The 21,890-nt window shown below is 38.5% G+C and overlaps 1 protein-coding gene across 1 annotated transcript in view; it reads right to left on the bottom strand.

The window, feature by feature from the left end:
* Nucleotides 1-21,890, bottom strand: part of CCDC73 (coiled-coil domain containing 73) — a 186,272-nt gene that overhangs the window by 14,667 nt on the left and 149,715 nt on the right. Inside the window, exon 14 of the mRNA XM_054524520.2 lies at nt 17,473-17,607. Coding sequence (XP_054380495.1) covers nt 17,473-17,607 — 135 coding nt within the window. The remainder of the gene's footprint in view (nt 1-17,472; nt 17,608-21,890) is intronic.

The raw sequence follows: 21,890 nt of genomic DNA, 5'->3' as shown, positions 1-21,890 counted from the left end.
CTCCCGTAGTTCAGATTAGGTAAGTAGAGGTGTCTGTTCATGTCTTTTGTCCACTTTTTAAATAGGTTATTTGTTTATTGCTTGTTCATTTGTTTAAGATCCTTATAGATTCTGGATATTAGACCTTTGTCAGATACATTGTTTGCATGGGTTGTCTGTTTACTCTGTTGATAGTTTTGTTTTTTTACTGTGCAGAAGCTCTTTAGTTTAATTATGCTCGACTTGTCAATTTTTGTTTTTGTTGCAGTTGCTTTTGAGAACTTAGTCATAAATTCTTTCCCAAGGCCAATATCCAGAATGGTATTTGCTGAGTTTTCTTTTAGGATTCTAATGCACATTTAGATGTATGGGAAAATTGGCCTAATAAATGCTATAAATGTAGATTTGAAAATCATCAGCAGATAGATGACAACCAAAAATATACAAGTTGGACTGGGTGAAATGGCTCATGCCTGTAATCCCAGTGTTTTTGGAGGCTGAGATGAGAGGATTACTTGAGGCCAGGAGTTTGAGACCAGCTTGGGCCACATAACAGACCCCATCTCTATGAAATATTTTTAAAAATTAGCTGGGTGTGGTGGCACACACCTGTAGTCCTAACTACTTGGGAAGCGGGGGCAGGAGGAGTGGTTAAGCTCAGGAGTTTGAGGCTGCAGTGAGCTATGATTGTGCCACTGCCCTCCAGCCTGGGTGACAGAGGGAGATCCTGTTGAAGAAAGAAGGAGAAGGAATAAGAAAGGAGGAGAATGAGGAAGAGGAGATGAAGAAGGAGGAGGAGATGAAGAAGGAGGAGAAGGAGGAGATGAAGAAGAAGCAGAAGAAGCAGAAGGAGGAGAAGAAGGAGGAGGTGAAGAAGGAGAAAGAGAAGAAGGAGGAAGAGGAGGAAAAGTAGAAGGGAAGGAGAAGGAGGAGGGGGAGGGGAAGGGAGGGAGGGGAAGGGGAGGAGAAGAAATACACTGCTTACAGAGAGTGTATTTTGAGAGGAAAAGAAAATAAAGGATAAAATGCTGATGAAAATCTCCAAGGGAGAGGCAAAGAGAGAGACAATTGTAAAACAGATTGAGAAAAACAGTAAAATTCAGTGGTTTACAACAGCAAACATCCCACAGTTTCAATGGGTCAGGAATTCAGGAGTGGTTGGCTTGATGGTTCTGACTCAGCATCTCTTGTGAGGTTCCAATCAAGCTATCATTTACAGCTCCATCATGTGAAGCCTTAACTGTTGCGGGAAGAGTCTCACTCATATTGCTGGCAGTTGGTGCCAGCTGTTGGCTGGGGTGCCTAAATTCTCTTCCAGGTGGTCTTTATCATCCAGGACCTCTCTTCACAGTATAGCTTAGACTTCTTTTCATTATGGTTGAGAGGGTGGGAGAAGGATAAACACATATGCACCCAAGACAGAAACCACAGTTTTCTTATAATGTAATCTCAGAAGTGACATTGTATCACCTGGCTAACACGGTGAAACCCCATCTCTACTAAAAATACAAAAAAAATTAGCCAGGCGTGGTGGCGGGTGCCTGTAGTCCCACCTACTTGGGAGGCTGAGGCAGGAGAATGGCAGGAACCTTGGAGGCGGAGCTTGCAGTGAGCCAAGATCGTGCCACTGCACACCAGCCTGGGCCACAGAGCCTGGGCCACCAAAAAAAAAAAAAAGAAAAAAGAAGTGACATTGTATGACTTCTGTTATAGTTCATTCATTAAAACCAAGCCATTAATCCAGCTCACACTCAGGTGGAGGGGATTACAAAAGAGCAATGAGTAACAGGAGGTGGGAATCACTTTAGGCCATTTTAGAGGCTGCCTACAACAATATTTAAACTCTGTGAGGCTGTTTTCTCATCTATAACAGAAATGCCATAAAGACAAAATCAATGTGCAAAAAACACAAGCATTCCTATATGCCAACAATAGACAAGCAGAGCACCAAATCATGAATGAACTCCCATTCACAATTGCTACAAAGATCATAAAATACCTAGGAATACAGCTAACAAGAGATGTGAAGGAACTCTTCAAGAACTACAAACCACTGCTCAAGGAAATAAGAGAGGACACAAACAAATCAGAAAACATCCCATCCTCATGGATAGGAAGAATCAATATAGTGAAAATGGCCATACTGCCCAAAGTAATTTGTAGATTCAATGCTATTCCCATCAAACTACCACTGACTTTCTCACAGAATTAGAAAAAACTACTTTAAAATGCAATATGGAACCAAAAAAGAGCCAGTATAGCCAAGACAATCCTAAGCAAAAAGAACAAAGCTGGAGGCATCATGCTACCTGACTTCAAACTATACTACAAAGCAACAGTAACCAAAACAACTTGGTATTGGTACCAAAACAGACATACAGACCAATGGAACAGAATAGAGAGCTCAGAAATAAGACCACACATCTACAACCGTCTGATCTTCGACAAACCTGACAAAAACAAGCAATGGGGCAAAGATTCCCTATTTAATAAATGGTGCTGGGAAAACTGGCTGGCCATATGCAGAAAACTGAAACTGGACCCCTTCCTTAAACCTTATACAAAAATTAATTCAAGCTAGATTAAATACTTAAGTGCAAAACCCAAAACCATAAAAACCCTAGAAGAAAACCTACCCAATACCATTCAGGACATAGGCATGGGCAAAGATTTTATGATGAAATCACCAAAAGCAATTGCAACAAAAGCCATGGGATCTAATTAAACTAAAGAGCTTCTGCACAGCAAAAGAAACTCTCATCAGAGCGAACAGGCAACCTACAGAATGGGAGAAAATTTTTGCAATCTATCCACCTGACAAAGGGCTAATATCCAGAATTTGCAGGGAACTTAAACAAATTTACAAGAAAAAAACAACCCCGTCAAAAAGTGGGCAAAGGATATGAACAGACACTTCTCAAAAGAAGACATTTACAGGGCCAATAAACATATGAAAAAGAGTTCAACATCACTGATCATTAGAGAAATGCAAATCAAAACCACAATGAGAATACCATCTCATGCCAAGTCAGAATGGTGATTATTAAGAAGTCAAGAAACAACAGATGCTGGTGAGGCTGTGGAGAAATAGGAATGCTTTTACATTGTTGGTGGGAATGTAAATTAGTTCAACCATTGTGGAAGACAGTGTGGTGATTCCTCAAGGATCTAGAACCAGAAATACCATTTGACTCAGCAATTCCATTACTGGGTATATACGCAAAGGAATGTAAGTTATTCTGTTATAAAGATACATGCACACGTATGTTTATTGCAGCACTATTCGCAATAGCAAAGACACGGAACCAATCCAAATGTGCATCAATGATAGACTGGATAAAGAAAATGTGGTGGATATACACCATGTAATACAATGCAGCCATAAAAAGGAATGAGATCATGTCCTTTATAAGGACATAGATGAAACTAGAAGCCATCATCCGCAGCAAACTAACACAGGAACAGAAAACCAAATACCACATGTTCTTACTCATAAGTGCAAGTTGAACAATGAGAACACATGGACACAGGAAGGGGAACAACACACACTGGGGCCTGTCCGGGTTGGGGGCAGCAAGGGGAGGGAGAGCATCAGGACAAATAGCTAATGCATGCAGGACTTAAAACCTAGGTGACGGGTTGATAGGTGCAGCAAACCACCATGGCACACATGTAACTATGTAACAAACCTGCACATTCTCCACATGTATCCTGGAACTGAAATAAAATTGAAAAAAAAAAAAAAAGAACAAACCTCTAGGACACAGCTCACTTGGGTGGGGCAGGGGGAATGCTGTAAAGATTAAATTATGTATATAATACACACAGTGCATAGGTGCTCAATTAATGGTGTAACTATTATAATAGTTATTATTCTTACCACCATAAAAAAAAGTGGCCTGAGAGGTAAAGAAAAAAAATCAGATGAATGAAATATAATAGAAGAAAAGGAAAAGATAACTCAAGCAAGAAATAGTATAAAATGCTTCAAAGGGACTGAAAAGTGTAATATCCAAAGGGACTGGATGTAATGTCCATTTTATTTTATTTTATTTTATTTTATTTTTTAATTTATTTTTATTTTTTGAGATGGAGTTTCGCTCTTTCACCCAGGCTGGAGTGCAGTGGTGTGATCTCAGCTCATTGTAATCTCTGCCTTCCGGTTTCAAGCGATTCTCCTGCCTCAGCCTCCTGAGTAGCTGGGATTACAGGCGTGCCACCACATCCGGCTGATTTTTGTATTTTTAGTAGAGACAGGGTTTCACCATGTTGGCCAGGCTGCTCTTGAACTCCTGACCTTGTGATCCACCTGCCTCGGGCTTTCAAAGTGCTGAGATTACAGGCATGAGCCACCGCGCCTGGCCATAATATCCATTTTATGGAGCAGAAGGGCAAAGTCAGACTGCCCTATTTTTTTGTTTGTTTGTTTGTTTGTTTGTTTTGTGACAAGGTCTCCCTTAGTCCTCCAGACTGGAGTGCATTGGTGTGATCATGGCTCATGGTAGTCTCAGCTTCCCAGGTTCAAGTGCTCCTCTTACCTCCCTAGTAGCGGGGACCACCAGTGTGCACTGCCATGTCCCGCTAATTTTTAAAAAAATTTTGTAGAGACAAGGGTCTCATTATGTTCTCCAGACTGGTCTTGAACTCCTGCACTCAAGCAATTCACCTGCCTTGGCCCCCAAAAGTGCTGGAATTACATGCATGAGCCACCATGCCCAGCCCAGATTGCCCTATGTTGAAGGATGAATGGGAAGTAAGAAAGCAAAAAGTATGAGTTTAAACCAATCTTTCAAGAAACTTGGCTCTACAAAGAAGACTTGACTTAGGGTATTTAGAAATGGGTGTGAGATCAAAAAGTTTTTTTGTTATTTGTTTACTTTTTAATATGGGAGGGACTTAAGCATGTTAAATTGCAAATGGGAATATATAAACTAAAACAAAAGGAATATAACTGATAAACATATAAAATATGTTTAATAAAACAAAAATGCAAAGTACAGCTGACAAAGTGTTAAGAAGGCTAGAGAAGACAGGTACTCATACATGGTTGGTAGGACTATAAACTGGTACAACCTTTCCGGAAAGCAATCTGACAATATGTGTCAAAAATTATAAGTGACAGGGCTGGGCGCAGTGGCTCATGCCTGTAATCCCAGCATTTTGGGAGGCCGAGGTGGGTGGATCACAAGGTCAGGAGATCGAGACCATCCTGGCTAATAAGGTGAAACCCCATATCTATTAAAATACAAAAAAAAAAAAAAATTAACCAGGCGTGGTGGCACATGCCTGTAGTCCCAGCTACCCAGGAGGCTGAGGCAGGAGAATTGCTTGAACCCAGGAGGCAGAGGTTGCAGTAAGCCGAGATGATGCTGTTACACTCCAGCCTGAGAGCAAGACTCCGTCTCCAAAAAATAAATTAATTAAATAAATAAATTAAATAAATAAATAAATATAAATAAATTATAAGTGAGAAAGCTCTTTGACCCAGCAATACCATTTCTTGAAGTTTATCCTAAAGAAATAGTCACAAACATACACAAAGATATTTGTACAAGGATACCCAATAGGGAAGTGGGTAGATTAATTATGGCACGTCCTAGTCACACAATGGAAATTGTGATGTAGTTCTATTTTTACGGACTTAGAAAGATATCTACTATTTAGTAAAATTTTTTAGCAGTTCCTCAAAAAGTTAAATATAGAATTATCATTCCTCAAGGATCTAGAGCTAGAAATACCATTTGACCCAGCAATTCCATTACTAGGTATATACCCAAAGGATTATAAATCATGCTACTATAAAGACACATGCACACGTATGTTTGTTGTGGCACTATTCACAATAGCAAAGACTTGGAACAACCCAAATGTCCATCAATGACAGACTGGATTAAGAAAATGTGGCACATATACACCATGGAATACTATGCAGCCATTAAAAAGGAGGAGTTCTTGTCCTTTGTAGGGACATGGATGAAGGTGCAAACCATCATTCTGAGCAAACTGTCACAAGGACAGAAAACCAAACACCTCACGTTCTCACTCATAGGTGGGAATTAAACAATGAGAACACTTGGACACAGGTGTTGTTGAATTGATCCCTTTACCATTATGTAATGGCCTTCTTTGTCTCTTTTGATCTTTGTTGGTTTAAAGTCTGTTTTATCACAGACTAGGATTGCAACCCCTGCCTTTTTTTGTTTTCCATTTGCTTGGTAGATCTTCCTCCATCCCTTTATTTTGAGCCTATGTGTGTCTCTGCACGTGAGATGGGTTTCCTGAATACAGCACACTAATGGGTCTTGACTCTTTATCCAATTTGCCAGTCTGTGTCTTTTAATTGGAGCATTTAGCCCATTTACATTTAAGGTTAATATTGTTATGTGTGAATTTGATCCTGTCATTATGATGTTAGCTGGTTATTTTGCTCGTTACTTGATGCCGTTTCCTTCTAGCCTCGATGATCTTTACAATTTGGCATGTTTTTGCAATGGCTGGTATTGGTTGTTCCTCTCCATGTTTAGTGCTTCCTTCAGGAGCTCTTTTAGGGCAGGCCTGGTGGTGACAAAATCTCTTAGCATTTGCTTGTCTGTAAAGGATTTTATTTCTCCTTCACTTATGAAGCTTAGTTTGGCTGGATATGCAATTCTGGGTTGAAAATTCTTTTCTTTAAGAATGTTGAATATTGGCCCCCACTCTCTTCTGGCTTGTAGAGTGATCAAGTGGGCTTCATCCCTGGGATGCAAGGCTGGTTCAACATACGCAAATCAATAAACGTAATCCAGCATATAAACAGAATCAGTGACAAAAACCACATGATTATCTCAGTAGACGCAGAAAAGACCTTTGACAAAATTCAACAGCCCTTCATGCTAAAAACTCTCAATAAATTAGGTATTGATGGGACATATCTCAAAATAATAAGAGCTATCTATAACAAACCCATAGCCAATATCATACTGAATGGGCAAAAACCGGAAGCGTTCCCTTTGAAAACTGGCACAAGACAGGGATGCCTTCTCTCACCATTCCTATTCAACATAGTGTTGGAAGTTCTGGCCAGGGCAATTAGGCAGGAGAAGGAAATCAAGGGTATTCAATTAGGAAAAGAGGAAGTCAAATTGTTCCTATTTGCAGATGACATGACTGTATATCTAGAAAACCCCATCGTCTCAGCCCAAAATCTCCTTAAGCTGATAGGCAACTTCAGCAAAGTCTCAGGATACAAAATCAATGTGCAAAAATCACAGCATTCTTATACACCAATAACAGACAAACAGAGAGCCAAATCATGAGTGAACTCCCATTCACAATTGCTTCAAAGAGAATAAAATACCTAGGAATCCAACTTACAAGGGACATGAAGGACCTCTTCAAGGAGAATTACAAACCACTGCTCAATGAAATAAAAGAAGATACAAACAAATGGAAGAACATTCCATGCTCATGGGTAGGAAGAATCAATATCGTAAAAATGGCCATACTGCCCTAGGTAATTTATAGATTCAATGCCATCCCCATCAAGCTACCAATGACTTTCTTCACAGAATTGGAAAAAACTACTTTAAAGTTCATATGGAACCAAAAAAGAGCCCACATTGCCAAGTGAATCCTAAGCCAAAAGAACAAAGCTGGAGGCATCACGCTACCTGACTTCAAACTATACTACAAGGCTACAGTAACCAAAACAGCATGGTACTGGTACCAAAACAGAGATATAGACCAATGGAAAAGAACAGAGCCCTCAGAAATAATGCCACATATCTACAACTATCTGATCTTTGAAAAACCTGACAAAAAGAAATGGGGAAAGGATTCCCTATTTAATAAATGGTGCTGGGAAAACTGGCTAGCCACATGTAGAAAGCTGAAACTGGATCCCTTCCTTACACCTAATACAAAAATTAATTCAAGATGGATTAAAGACTTAAATGTTAGACCTAAAACCATAAAAACTCTAGAAGAAAGCCTAGGCAATACCATTCAGGACATAGGCATGGGCAAGGACTTCATGTGTAAAACATCAAAAGCAATGGCAACAAAAGCCAAAATTGATAAATGGGATATAATTAAAGAGCTTCTGCACAGCAAAAGAAACAACCATCAGAGTGAACAGGCAACCTACATAATGGGAGAAAATTTTTGCAATTTACTCATCTGACAAAGGGCTAATATCCAGAAACTACAATGAACTCAAACAAATTTACAAGAAAAAAACAAACAACCCCATCAACAAGTGGGCGAAGGATATGAGCAGACACTTCCCAAAAGAAGACATTTATGCAGCCAACAGACACATGAAAAAATGCTCATCATCACTGGCCATCAGAGAAATGCAAATCAAAACCACAATGAGATACCATCTCACACCAGTTAGAATGGCAATCATTAAAAAGTCAGGAAACAACAGGTGCTGGAGAGGATGTGGAGAAATAGGAACACTTTTACACTGTTGGTGGGACTGTAAACTAGGTCAACCATTGTGGAAGACAGTGTGGCGATTCCTCAAGGAGCTAGAACTAGAAATACCATTTGACCCAGCCATCCCATTACTGGGTATACACCCAAAGGATTACAAATCATTATGCTATAAAGACACATGCACACGTATGTTTATTGCGGCACTATTTACAATAGCAAAGACTTGGAACCAACCCAAATGTCCATCAATGATAGACTGGATTAAGAAAATGTGGTACATATACACCATGGAATACTATGCAGCCATAAAAAAGGATGAGTTCATGTCCTTTGTAGGGACATGGATGAAGCTGGAAACCATCATTCTCAGCAAACTATCACAAGGACAAAAAACCAAACACCGCATGTTCTCACTCATAGGTGGGAATTGAACAATAAGAACACATGGACACAGGAAGGGGAACATCACACACCGGGGCCTGTTGTGGGGTGGGGGGAGGTGGGAGGGATAGCATTAGGAGATATACCTAATGTTAAATGACAAGTTAATGTGTGCAGCACACCAACATGGCACATGTATACATATGTAACAAACCTGCACGTTGTGCACATGTACCCTAAAAATTAAAGTATAATAAAAAAATAAAAATAATAAAAATATCTGCTTTAAGGACTAATTACAGAGCTCTTTAAAAATAGTATACTTCCCTAGAACGTATATTGTATGATCTTTAAAATTTAGACTTCCAGCCATACCAGAGAACTTGACTTGCCTTCCCACTGTAAATTACTAGAAAACTAGATACAGTGTATGAAACAACAGTTTTTAGACAATGAACTACAAACAGGGAAAATTGTGTTCTCTGAGAGAAAGAGGAAAAAGTGAGATGAACCCTATGATTACTCAGGCTTACTGCCTAGACACTTGCTACACCATAGCACAAGGAAGGGGCACTCTTGCAAAGCAAGATGGTCTGAGTTGGGAAGACAAACATCAGAATTTAGAGAGGCTAAACTGGCTGTAATTTGTGAGGCAATGTACTGAAGATGAAGGCGCTACCCAGAAAAAGAGCTCCAGGCATCTGCTATTTAATCTGTTGCTGGATATTAAGTTGGACATGTGAGGAGTAAAAGTCCATGAAGACTTGCAGGGGAGCCACAAGCTGAGGAATTTCCAGAGCTCCCACAGGTCTAGGTAAACTCTGAGTTCCAACACGCCAGAGAGGAATGAACTTACTGAATACCTGGGACATTTTGTAGAGACCCCAGCAGGATCATGCCTTTCTAGGGCTATTCTAGATGCTTCCATAAGTTTAAAAATAAGCCTCAAAATGATGAAGCTTATCAGCAAGTAACTTAACCTCCTGCGAAACTTCGACATTCTTGAAATAAAGATAGCAAAATCTAGCAATCAGCAATGTAAAATTCAAAATGTTCTAATATAATAAAAATTTACTAGACAGGGAGAGAAGCAGGAAAATGTTACCTGTTATGTCACTATTTATAACGTAATAAAACCAAATACAGAAATGACAGAGATAATAGAATTAGCAAAGGAACTTTAAAACAGCTATTAGAAATGTTCAAGGATTTAAAGGACAATGATACGAACATAATGAAGAGAAAAATTTTAAATCCCAAAAGAAAAAACGAACCAAATGGAAATTTTAGAGATGAAACTTACAGTAAATAAAATTTAAAACTCACTGAATAGGCTTAATAGAAGATTAGACATTTTAAAAAGAAATATAAATGAACTTCAGGACATAACAACAGAAACAATCCCAACTGAAGCAGAGAGGGAAAAAAAGACTGAAAAAATATGCAGTAGAGCCTCAGTAACCTGTGGGATAATATTAAGCAGTCTAACATGTGTAACTGAAGTCCCAGAAAGTAGACGAGGGGGACAGAAAAAAAAATTGAAGCAATGACCAAAACTTCTCCAAATTTAATGAAAACTATATATAGCCAAGAAATTCAATAAATTCCAAGCAAGATATGCACCAAGAAAACCATACCAAGGTACATCATAATCAAACTGCTTGAAAACAGACATGAAGGAAAAATCTTAAAAGCTGTCAGAGATATAAAGACACTTTTTTTTTTTGAGGCGGAGTTTTCGCTCTTGTTGCCCAGGCTGGAGTGGCGCAATCTCGGCTCACTGCAACCTCTACCTCCCGGGTTCAAGCGATTCTCCTGCCTCAGCCTATCGAGTAGCTGGGATTACAGGCATGCGCCACCCGGCCCGGGGAATTTTTGTATTTTTAGTAGAGATGGGGTTTCACCGTGTTAGCCAGGATGGTCTCGATCTCCTGACCTCATGATCTGCCCGCCTTAGCCTCCCAAAGTGCTGGTACAGGCGTGAGCTACCGCGCCCAGCCGATATAAAGACACTTAATAAAGATGGGTTATAAATATAAGAATTGTCATAGACCTCTTGCCAGAAGCAATGCAAGAAAAAAAAATGGAATGGCATCTTAAAATTAATGAAAAAAAATTACCTAGAATTTTATATCCAGTGAAAATATTCTTTAAAATTAAGGAGAAATAAACCACCTTTTCAGACAAACAAAAGCTGGAAAGAATTCCAGCAGACATGCAAAAAAAAAAAAAAAATGTTAAAAGGAAGTTCTTCAGGTTGAAGAAATATACCAGGTGGACACATGGATCTAAACAAAGGAATAAAGAGTGACAGAAGTGGTAAATGTGGTGGTGAATATAAAAGATACTTTATCTCATTTTTAATTTTCTTTGTCAGGTAATTCTTTGAAATAAATAATATATGGTAGGTTTTATAACATATAGAAGTAAAATGTATGATAACAACAACACAAAGGACAGGAAGGAGAAAATGATAATGTAGTATTGTAAGTTTCTTACCTTATCATAAACTTTGGTATAATATTATTGGAAAGTATACATGATAAATTAAACTCTAGAACAAGGATTGGCAAACTACAGTCAAATGGCCAAATGCAGCCTGCTGCCTGTTTTTTTGTTTGTTTGTTTTGTTTTGTTTTGTTTTGTGGGGAAGGGGGAGGGAGATGGAGTCTCGCTCTGTTGCCCAGGCTGGAGTGCAGTGGTGGATCTCAGCTAACTGCAACCTCCACCTCCTGGGTTCAAGTGATTCTCCTGCCTCAGCCTCCCAAGTAGCTGAGATCACAGGCACATGTCACCACACCTGCCTAAGTTTTGTATTTTGGTAGAGATGGGGTTTCACCATGTTGGTCAGGCTGGCCTCGAACTCCTCACCACAAGTGATCCACTTGGCTCAACCTCCCAAAGTGCTGGGATTACAGGCATCAGCCACTGCACCCAGCTGTTTTTGTAAATATAATTTTATTGGTACATAACCATGCCCACTTCCGAATGTACTTAATGCCACTGAACTATACACATAAAAATGGTTAAAATAGCAAACAATATGTGCATTAACTACAGTAACAAAATACAATAAACAGTTCTCAAAAAAAGAGAACATTAAAGATTTCCTCATGTTATAATTCAACATAAGAAAAGGAAATGTGACTACTCCCATAAAAAAGTAACAAGATGGAAAAGATATATAATACAAATGTTAATCAAAAGATGAAATAGCTATATTATTATCAGACAAAACACACCTTAAGAGATATTACTAGGATAAATATGGATATTTCATAATGATAAAAAGGTCAATCAGGAAATCAGAACAATAAATGTGTCATAACAATCATAAATCATATAGCTAATAACAGGACTTACAAACACATGAAGCAAAACCTGACTGAACTGAAAAGAGGAAGATAAGTTCACAGTTATGATTAAAGATTTCAACATTCTTCTCCCACTAATTGATAGAACACACACACACATACACACACAATCTGTAAGGATAGAGAAGACTTGGACAATACCAACCAACTTTATCTAATTGCCATTTATAAAACATTCCACCAACCAACAGCAGAACACACATTCTCTTCAACAGCACATGAAATATTCACCAAGATAGATAATACACTTGGCCAAAAATAGGTCTTAGTACATTTAAAAGGATTAAAGTCTTACCTAGAATGTTCCCTGACCAAAACCAAATTAAATTTGAAATCATTAATAGGAAGATATTTGGAATTTTCTCAAATGTTTGGAAATTAAACAACATATTTCCAATGGGTGATACTCATACCCATGCATCAGAGGAGACACCACAAGAAAAATCCTAAAATATTTTGAGCCTGGGCAACATGGTGAAACCTCATCAAGAAAGGAAAGGAAAGGAAAGGAAAGGAAAGGAAAGGAGGGGAAGGGAGGGGAGGGGAGGGGAGAGGAAAGGAAAGGAAAGGAGGGACGGAGGGAAGGAAGGAAGGAGAGAAAGAGAGGGGGAGAGACAGAGAGAGAAAGAAGGAAGGAAGGAGAAAGAAAAAGAAAGAGAGAAAGAAAGAAAGAAAAAAGAGAGAGGGAGGGGAAGGGAAGGGAGGGAAAGAAAAGAAGAAAGGGAAGGAAGGAAGGGAAGGAGGGAAGGAAGGGAAGGAAGGAAGGGAAGGCAAGGGAGGGAAGGAAGGAAGGAAGAAAGGAAGGAAGGAAAGGGAAGGAAGGGAAGGAAGGAAGGGAAGGAAAGAAGGAAAGGAGAGAAGGAAAGGAAGGAAGGAAGGGAAGGAATGGCAGGAAGGGAAGGAAGGGAAGGAAGGAAAGGAAGGAAAGGAAGAAAGGAAGAAGCAAGCTAGCTGGTGTGGTGGTGTGCACCCATAGTCAGGCTGAGGTGGGAGGATTGCTTGAGCCTGGCAGATCGAGGCTGCAGTGAGGTGTGATCACACCACTACACTCCAGCCTGGGTGACAGAGCAAGACCCTGTCTCTCTTTCAATAGACATACAGGCAGGCAGGCAGGCAGATAGATAGACAGACATAGAGATATATAAATGGGGTTTTGCCACGTTGTCCATGCTCAAAAATTTTAAGATTTCTCTTGTGAGGTTCTCTCTGACCCATGGATATGGGTATGAGTATGACCCACTGGAAATATGTCGTTAAATTTCCAAACATTTGAGAATTTTCCAAATATATTTCTGTTAGTGAATTCAAATTTAATTTAGTTGTGGTCAGGGAACATTCTAGGTAAGACTTTAATCCTTTTAAATGTACTAAGACTTATTTTTTGCATATATTGCCTATCTTGGTGAATATTTCATGTGCTGCTGAAGAGAATGTGTGTTCTGCTGTTGGTTGGTGGAAGGTTTATTTTTGTTGTTTGTTTTCTTTGAGACGGAGTCTCACTCTGTAGCCCAAGCTGGGGTGCAGTGGTGCCATCTTGCCTCACTGCAACCTCTGCCTCTGAGGCTCAAGCAATTCTCGTGCCTTGACCTCTCCAGTAGCCGCAACTACAGGCGTGTGCCACCATGCCCGGATAATTTTTCCTATTTTAATAGAGGCGGGCTTTTGCCATGTTGCCCAGGGTGGTCTTGAACTCTTGAGCTCAGGCGATCCACCCGCCTCAGCCTCCCAAAGTGCTGGGATTACAGGTGTGAGCCACCGCGCCCGGCCAGTTGGTGGAATGTTTTATAAGTGTCAATTAGGTCAAGTTGGTCAGTATTGTCCAAGTCTTCTGTATCCTTACAGATTGTGTGTGTGTGTGTGTGCGTGTGTGTGTGTGTATACTTGTTCTATCAATTAGTGGGAGAAGAATGTTAAAATCTTTCATTATAACTGTGAATTTATCTTTCTCTTTTCAGTTCTGTCAGTTTTTGCTTCATGTTTATACGTGTGTGTGTATGTGTGTATACTTTACTAAAATATATATATATAGTTTTTTTAACTGAATGAAAATGAAAAAACTACATATCATAATTTGTAGGATGGAACCAAAGCAGTGCTAAGAGGAAATGTTATAGCTTTAACATTTATATTATATATGCTTATTTATATTAGAAAAGAAGAAAGGTAAATAATCTATGTTTCAAGCTTAAGCAACTAGAAGAAAACCAAATTAAACCCAAAGTAAGCAGATAAAGGAAATAAGAAAATTAATAGCAAAAATCCATGAAATAGCAAATAAATAAACATGGGAGAGAAATGAATGAAATCAAAACCTGTTTTTTGTTTGTTATTTTTTCCTGAGACAGAGTCTCACTCTGTTGCCAGGCTGGAGTGCAGTGGCACGATCTCAGCTCACTGCAATCTCTGCCTCCCAGGTTCAAGGGATTCCCCTGCCTCAGCCTCCCGAGTGAGCCACTGCACCTGGCCCAAAACCTGGTTCTTTGAAAAGATCAATAAAACTGAAAACTTCTAACTCAAATGATCAAGAAAAGCAGAGAGTGAGAGAGAGAAGATACAAATTATAAATATCAAGAATGACAGATGGGCATCAATTTGATCCCAGAGGACTATAATAATAAGAGAATATTATGAGCAACCCTAGCCAATAAATTTGACAACTTATGAAAAGGACAAGTTCTTTGAAAGATAAAAATTACCCCAACTGGCTCTTTTGGGGTCCCACAACACCCCAAATCAGATTCATTAGGAGGACTCATAGGACTCAATATATACCCATACACATGGCTAAGATTTATTATAGAGAAATAATACAAAGAAAAATAGGTAAAGGAAAAGGCACATGAGTTGCAGTCTGGAGGAAACCAGACTTCCAAAAGTCATCTTCTAGTAGAGTCACATAAGATAAGCTTAACTCCTACAGCATTGAATTGTGACAACGTATGTGAATTGCTGTCTACCAGGGAAGCTCATTACAGACTCAGCACCCAAAGATTTTTGGGGGAGGGTGCTGTTCATGCAGGTACCCTCTATGTAGCATGTGCCAAAATTCTAGAATCCCAGAAAGAAAGCAGTTGTTCAGAATAAACCACACTGTTTGTACTAACAGTTTAAGTACAGTGAGCCACTCTTGTCAGGAAATGGTGAGAATCCTCCCAAAATTCAAGTTTCCAGGCATCAGCCAGGGGCCAACTTTACTAGGAGGTCTTTCTAAGTACAGCATTCACAGGGGTGCTATGTTAACTCTTTCCTGCACACCAACATAAGAAGAAATGAGAATCTGCATAGCCCTGTAAATAATTTAAATACTGAATTTGTTATTTAAAATATTCCCACCAAGAAATTCTACATAGCTCCACTGGTGAATTCGACCTAACATTCAATAAAGAAATCATACCAACTCTATACATTGAAAGGAATATATTCCAACTGAGTTTACTTGACCAGTATTACTCTTGACGCAAAAACCAGTTCAAATATTTCAAAGAAAAAACAAACAAAACTTACATTCCTCATCAATACAAAATCCTTAACAAAGCCCTAGCAATTTAAGTCCAGCCATATATAAAAAGGATAATATATAATGATCAACTCAAGTTTATCCCAGGAATGCAGGTTAACATCTGGAAATCAATTGATGTAATTAATATGAAAAGAATAAAAAAAAACCAATCATCTTAATAGACACAGAAAAAAGCATTTGACAAAATTTAATGTCCATTCATGATAAAAACTCATTTGTGATAAAAGTTCAGCAAACCAGATATGAAAGGAAACTTTCTCAAACTGATAAAGAGTATGAACAAAAACATATAGCTAAAATGATAAGAAATGGTGAAAGACTAGTCTCCATTTAAGATGAGAAACAAGGCAAGCATGCCCACTCTCACAATTGTTATTCGACATTAGATTAGAGGGTCCTAGCTAGTGCATAAATTGAGAAAAAGAAAAAGCATACAGCGTTTTAGAAAGAAAGTAAAACTGTCTTAAACTTGCAGACAACACGATCATATATTATAGAAACCCCCAAAGTTCAACGAAAACAACTATTATAACAATAACTTAATTTAAAAATGAGGTCAATATACAAAAACCAATTGTACTTCTAAGCTGGGCATGGCAGTTCATCCCTGTAATCCCAGCTACTCAGGAGCCTGAAGTGGGAGCATCACTTGAGCCCAGGAGTTCATGTACAGCCTGGACAACATAGTAAGACCTTGTCTTGAAAAAATGTACTTCTATATATAAGCAATGAACAATTATAAAAATTGTAAGTACTGTTTACATTAGGATTCCAAGATATAAAATATCCAGGAATAAATTTAACCTAAAATTTCCAAGACCTATATGATAAAAACTACAAAACATTTCTGAGAGACATTTTAAAATATCCAAATAAATGGAAGCTATACCATGTTCATCGACAGACTCAATGCCAAATAAAACCCTACAGACTTTTAAAACAGAAATTGAGACACTGATTCTAAAAGTGATAAGAAAATATAGGACTTACCTTTGTAGGGACATGGATGAAATTGGAAATCATCATTCTCAGTAAACTATCGCAAGAACAAAAAACCAAACACTGCATATTCTCACTCATAGGTGGGAATTGAACAATGGGAACACATGAACACAGGAAGGGGAACATCACACTTCGGGGACTGTTGTGGGGTGGGAGGAGGGGGGAGGGATAGCATTGGGAGATATACCTAATGTTGGATGACGAGTTGGTGGGTGCAGCGCACCAGCATGGCACATGTATACATATGTAACTAACCTGCACATTGTGCACATGTACCATAAAACCTAAAGTATAATAATTTAAAAAAAGTAAAAAAGGAAAAAAAAAAAAAGAAAATATAGGACTTAGAATAGAAAAAGCTTTTTTGGAAAAAGAACAATGTTGAAGGACTTAGCTACGTTTTATAGCTTCTTTAAAAGCTACATTAATAAAGACAGTGTTGTATTGGCTTAAGTATAGACATATAATCAATGGATCATAACAAAGAGTCCAGAAATAGACCCATATATATTTGATCAACTGATTTTCAAAGAAAGTACTAAGGTACAATGGGAGAGAAAATAGAATTTTTGACAAATATTTGTGCTGGGACAATTGGAAATTCATATACAAAAATGACCTTCAATCCTTATGTCATACTGTATACAAAAATTAACTAAAAATGTATTAGAGACCACATGCATATACTCATTTTTTTAAAGTTGAGAAACTTAAAGTATAAAACAGGGAAAGAAATCATGGTGACAGTCTTAATTTTTTTGATAGTTTGTACCCCACAACATACTTAAATTTTACCTGAAACTTTTTGTCTTCCTCAAACGTTTTTTGATTGCATAATTTGTTATAATGTTCTTGTAACTTAATATGAGTTTCTTTAAGGGATGATAATTCATTTTTAATCTTATTAATTTCTCCATTAAGTTCTTCGGCCTATTATAAAAAAGGAACCAGAATAAACAAGTATATCAAGTATATAAATATGTTTTGTCTGAAAATATTTCATTAACAAAAGTTTCAGGAAATAGTCAAAGAATCAAAACAATCACAAAGTCATTACTAATATTAAGAGCTACCATTTATTGAATTGGGCTGACTACTTAATAAGCATAATTGCATACTCATCAAAACCCTATGAGGTATTATTATGCCCAATTTACAGGTAAGAAATGTGAGGCTCACAGAAGTTAAGTAACTTGTCCCAGATCAAGTAGATACAAAATTGCAGTGAGGATTTAATTCCAAAGCTAAATCTGAGGACTGTGTCCTTTATGACAATATTAAACTACCTCTTGTCTCATAAAAAAATTTATTTAAATTCATAAAAAACAAAAAATTAAATTCATAAATAAGAATTTATGAATTTTACATTCTACAAACATTATACTTCCATTGTTTCCTTAAAGTTTAATTTTCTTGTTACAAATTGCACACACAGATTTGAATTCCGCTAGATGAGTACTAAGCACTAAGTGGTACCACAGAAACTGACATGTCAGCCGTATATTTTTATCTATAAATTAGACTTTCACTCCCTATAAAATTTCATAAACTTTATTTTGGGGGAAAGGAGTACTCTCACAGAAGCCTCAAATATGAGACAAGGTAAGTTCCACTGAGGAGAAAAATATTCTTTTGTCATGGAAAAGTATATTTGTGGTTTTATAAAAGTTTAAAAGTTTCTTATAAAAGTTTCTCTTGAACAATTTTAAAACTCCTACCACAAATTCCACTAGTGCTTGTAATATTCCTTATTATAAATACTATAATTACTATTCCTAATATTTTTATAATCAATATTCCTCTATAAAGCCCTATATAGAGGCCAGTAGATGTAAACTCATGTTACTTTCTGTTCATTTCATCTATTTTTAATCATCTTTAAATCTATCTCTGCAAGGTATTTCTTTTCCAAGGCTAAACTCTCCATGTATTCTTCATTCCTTCCTCTCCTATCTTTCTAAGTCCTAATTCTAGGAATTTTCTCTTTTCTTCTGCCTGTTCTCAATCTCTCACACCTACATCAGCATCTTCTCGTCAGCCTACAAATATGCTTTACGCACATTCCTAATATTTTTCCTCCTTGACCCAGTTCCTCTGTCTGTTTCACTTTTTCTTTCTTTTTCTTTTTCTTTTTTTTTTTTTGAGAAGGAGTCTCACTCTGTCGTCCAGGCTGGAGTGCAGTGGCATGATCTTGGCTCACTGCAACCTCCACCTCCGGGGTTCAAGCAAGTCTTCTGCCTCAGCCTCCCGAGCAGCTGGGCTTACAGGCTTGCACCACCACGCCCAGCTAATTTTTGTGTTTTTAGTACAGATGGAGTTTCACTATGTTGGCCAGGCTGGTCTTGAACCCCTGACCTTGTGATCCGCCCACCTCGGCCTCCCAAAGTGCCGGGATTACAGGCATGAGCCACCAAGCCTGGCCCTGTCTTTCTCATTTCTTAAAATAAAGTCTATACTTGCTACTTTCAAATTCTAACCTCCCATCACTCCTTAATAGCCTGACTTCTGCCCTCATTGTTCTACTGTTTTCTCAAATATCACCTGCAAATTAGCAAAAGGATTTTTTCCAAGTCTCACATCATTTAATAGCTCTGTAGCATTTGACCATGTTGACTACTCTGTTCTTGAAACAGCTTCCTTTCTTGACTTCCATGCTAGTACTCTCTCTTTATCCTCCTACCTTTCTTACCGGCTCCCTCTCCCCTCCTGCCCCCAAACACACACACACACATACACACACACACCCCTCTCCTCTCTCTCTCTCTCTCACACACACACACCACTCACGAAATGTTGGCTTTTCCCAAGGTTCTTTCTTCTTTTTTCTTGGCTCCTGGGATAAGAAACCCAAGGTTCTTTCTTCTTAAGCACTCTTCCTTCAAGTGTTCCACTCTTTCCACAGATTATCTTATTTAACCTATAACTTCAAATTTCACCTTTATGCTAATAAATCTTAAATCTATATCTCCTCCCCAACCTCTCTCCTAGGAGTAGATTAACATCTCCAAATGGATAGTATGCACTTCAAGCTAGATGTTCTGAAATTACCATAAATTCTACAGTTCTCAAATTAAACTCATTGTTTTCATCCACAAAATCTGCTTCTCCTTTTACATTCCTTAACCTAGTTAATGATATTATCATTCTATGAGTTATACCAACCTGAGAATATTTGGTGTCTTTTCCCCTCCCAATATCCATTATATATAAAATGTCACTAACCATACCAAGTCTACTTCCAAAATTCATCCTGCATCTATCCCTCTTCATTGTGGTATTGTCCTAATTCACACACTCATAGGTTCATGATTAGATTATTACAACATTCTTCTTATTGATTTCTTACCATACAGCCATCCTCCATACTGTTGCAAGAATTATTTTTCTAAAACACAATCTGCCTGTGTCACTTATTTGTTTTAAACCCTTCAATGGCTTCCCATTACTTAAATTCTAATCTCCTAGTAAGGAAGTCTTCAAAAGCTGATCTCAACCTGTATTCCAATGTCACATTTCACACATCCCATTTTTAATTCAGAGTAGACTATTCATGGTCCTTGAAAATGGACTTTCATGCCTCCATGATTGTTCTATTCTTTTTTTTTTTTTTTTTTTTTTTGAGACAGAGTCTCGTTCTTTCACCAGGCTGGAGCGCAGTGGCGATCTTGGCTCACTGCAACCTCTGACTCCCGGGTTCAAGCAATTCTCCTGCCTCAGCCTCCCGAGTAGCTGGGATTACAGGCACCCGCCACCATGCCTGGCTAATTTTTGTATTTTTGGTAGAGACAGGGTTTCACCGTGTTGGCCAGGATGGTCTTGATCTCCTGACCTCGTGATCCGCCCGCCTCAGCCTCCCAAAGCGCTGGTATTACAGGCATGAGCCACCGTGCCCAGCCGATTGTTCTGTTCTTTTTTAAATGAAATGCTAACAGGATGGAATGGGAAGGGTGGAGATGGGAACCTTATGCTTAAATCCTATTTCATCAGCCAGGCACAGTGGCTCACGCCTGTAATCCTAGCACCTTGATAGGCCAAGGCAGGTGGGTTGCCTGAGCTCAGGAGTTCGAGACCAGCCTGGGCAACACAGTGAAACCCCATCTCTACTAAAATACAAAAAGTTAGCCAGGTGTGGTGGCATGCGCCTGTAGTCCCAGCTACTCGGGAGGCTGAGGCAGAAGAATTGCTTGAACCCGAGAGGTGGAGGTTGCAGTGAGCCGAGATTGCACCACTGTACTCCAGCCTGGGCGACAGAGTGAGACTCCATCTTCCCCCTCACCCCCCCAAAAAAATCCTATTTCATCTTTCAAGGCCAAATTCTAGGGTCATCTTTTCTCTAAAACTTTCTCCAGCCCAGCTAAAGAAAATGATTTATTTTGTGCTTTCATAGTACTTTGTTAATAATGCTAAAAAGTACCTTGCACTATTGTGATTAATTCCATAGTTATCTGTCCCTGCGGAGTGTAAGCTCTTTGATAATCCTTGTATTTTAGGCATCTTTGAAAACCCAGTGCCTAGAATAGTGTCTAACACATAGTATATGCTCAATAAGTGTTGTGAATTGAATTCTTTTTTTTTCTTTCTTTTTTTTTTTTTTTGAGATGAGTCTCACTCTGTTGCCTAGGCTGGAGTGCAGTGGCGCAATCCCGGCTCACTGCAACCTCCACCTCCTGGGTTCAAGCAATTCTCTGCCTCAGCCTCCCAAGCAGCTGGGATTACAGGTGCCCACCACCATGCCCGGCTAATTTTTGTATTTTTAGTAGAGACAGGGTTTCACCATCCTGGCCAGGTTTGTCTTGAACTCCTGACCTCAGGTGATCCACCTGCCTTGGCCTCCCAAAGTGCTGGGATTACAGGCATGAGCCACTGCGCCCAGCCGAATTGAATTCTTTTTGTGACCTCCCTTTCCCTAATTTCTGAACATTCTCACTTATTGTCTTTTTGTCTATATAACAACCATTGGTTATATATCTAGTCAAAATAAAAAGATACACATAACATTGTTTTTAATATTTCAATGAATTTTAAATATACTATCTAATAATATGCAAGTTTTATTAGCATAGTATTTTCTTTCACTGTTTATTTTTTTGAATGACCAAATATGAAACAGCAGTTTATATGATTCCAATTTATTTTTATCAGTATCTTTGTTTTTTTAACCTATCTTGATCCAATATCGGTAGCAACACTACTATTGCCCTTCACTCAAGAAT

This window comes from Pongo abelii, chromosome 9 (genome assembly GCF_028885655.2).
Source record: "Pongo abelii isolate AG06213 chromosome 9, NHGRI_mPonAbe1-v2.0_pri, whole genome shotgun sequence".
Classification (NCBI taxonomy): Eukaryota; Metazoa; Chordata; class Mammalia; order Primates; family Hominidae; genus Pongo; species Pongo abelii.
Note: the sequence above shows the minus strand (reverse complement) of the source record. Positions and strands in the feature narration are given on the sequence as shown.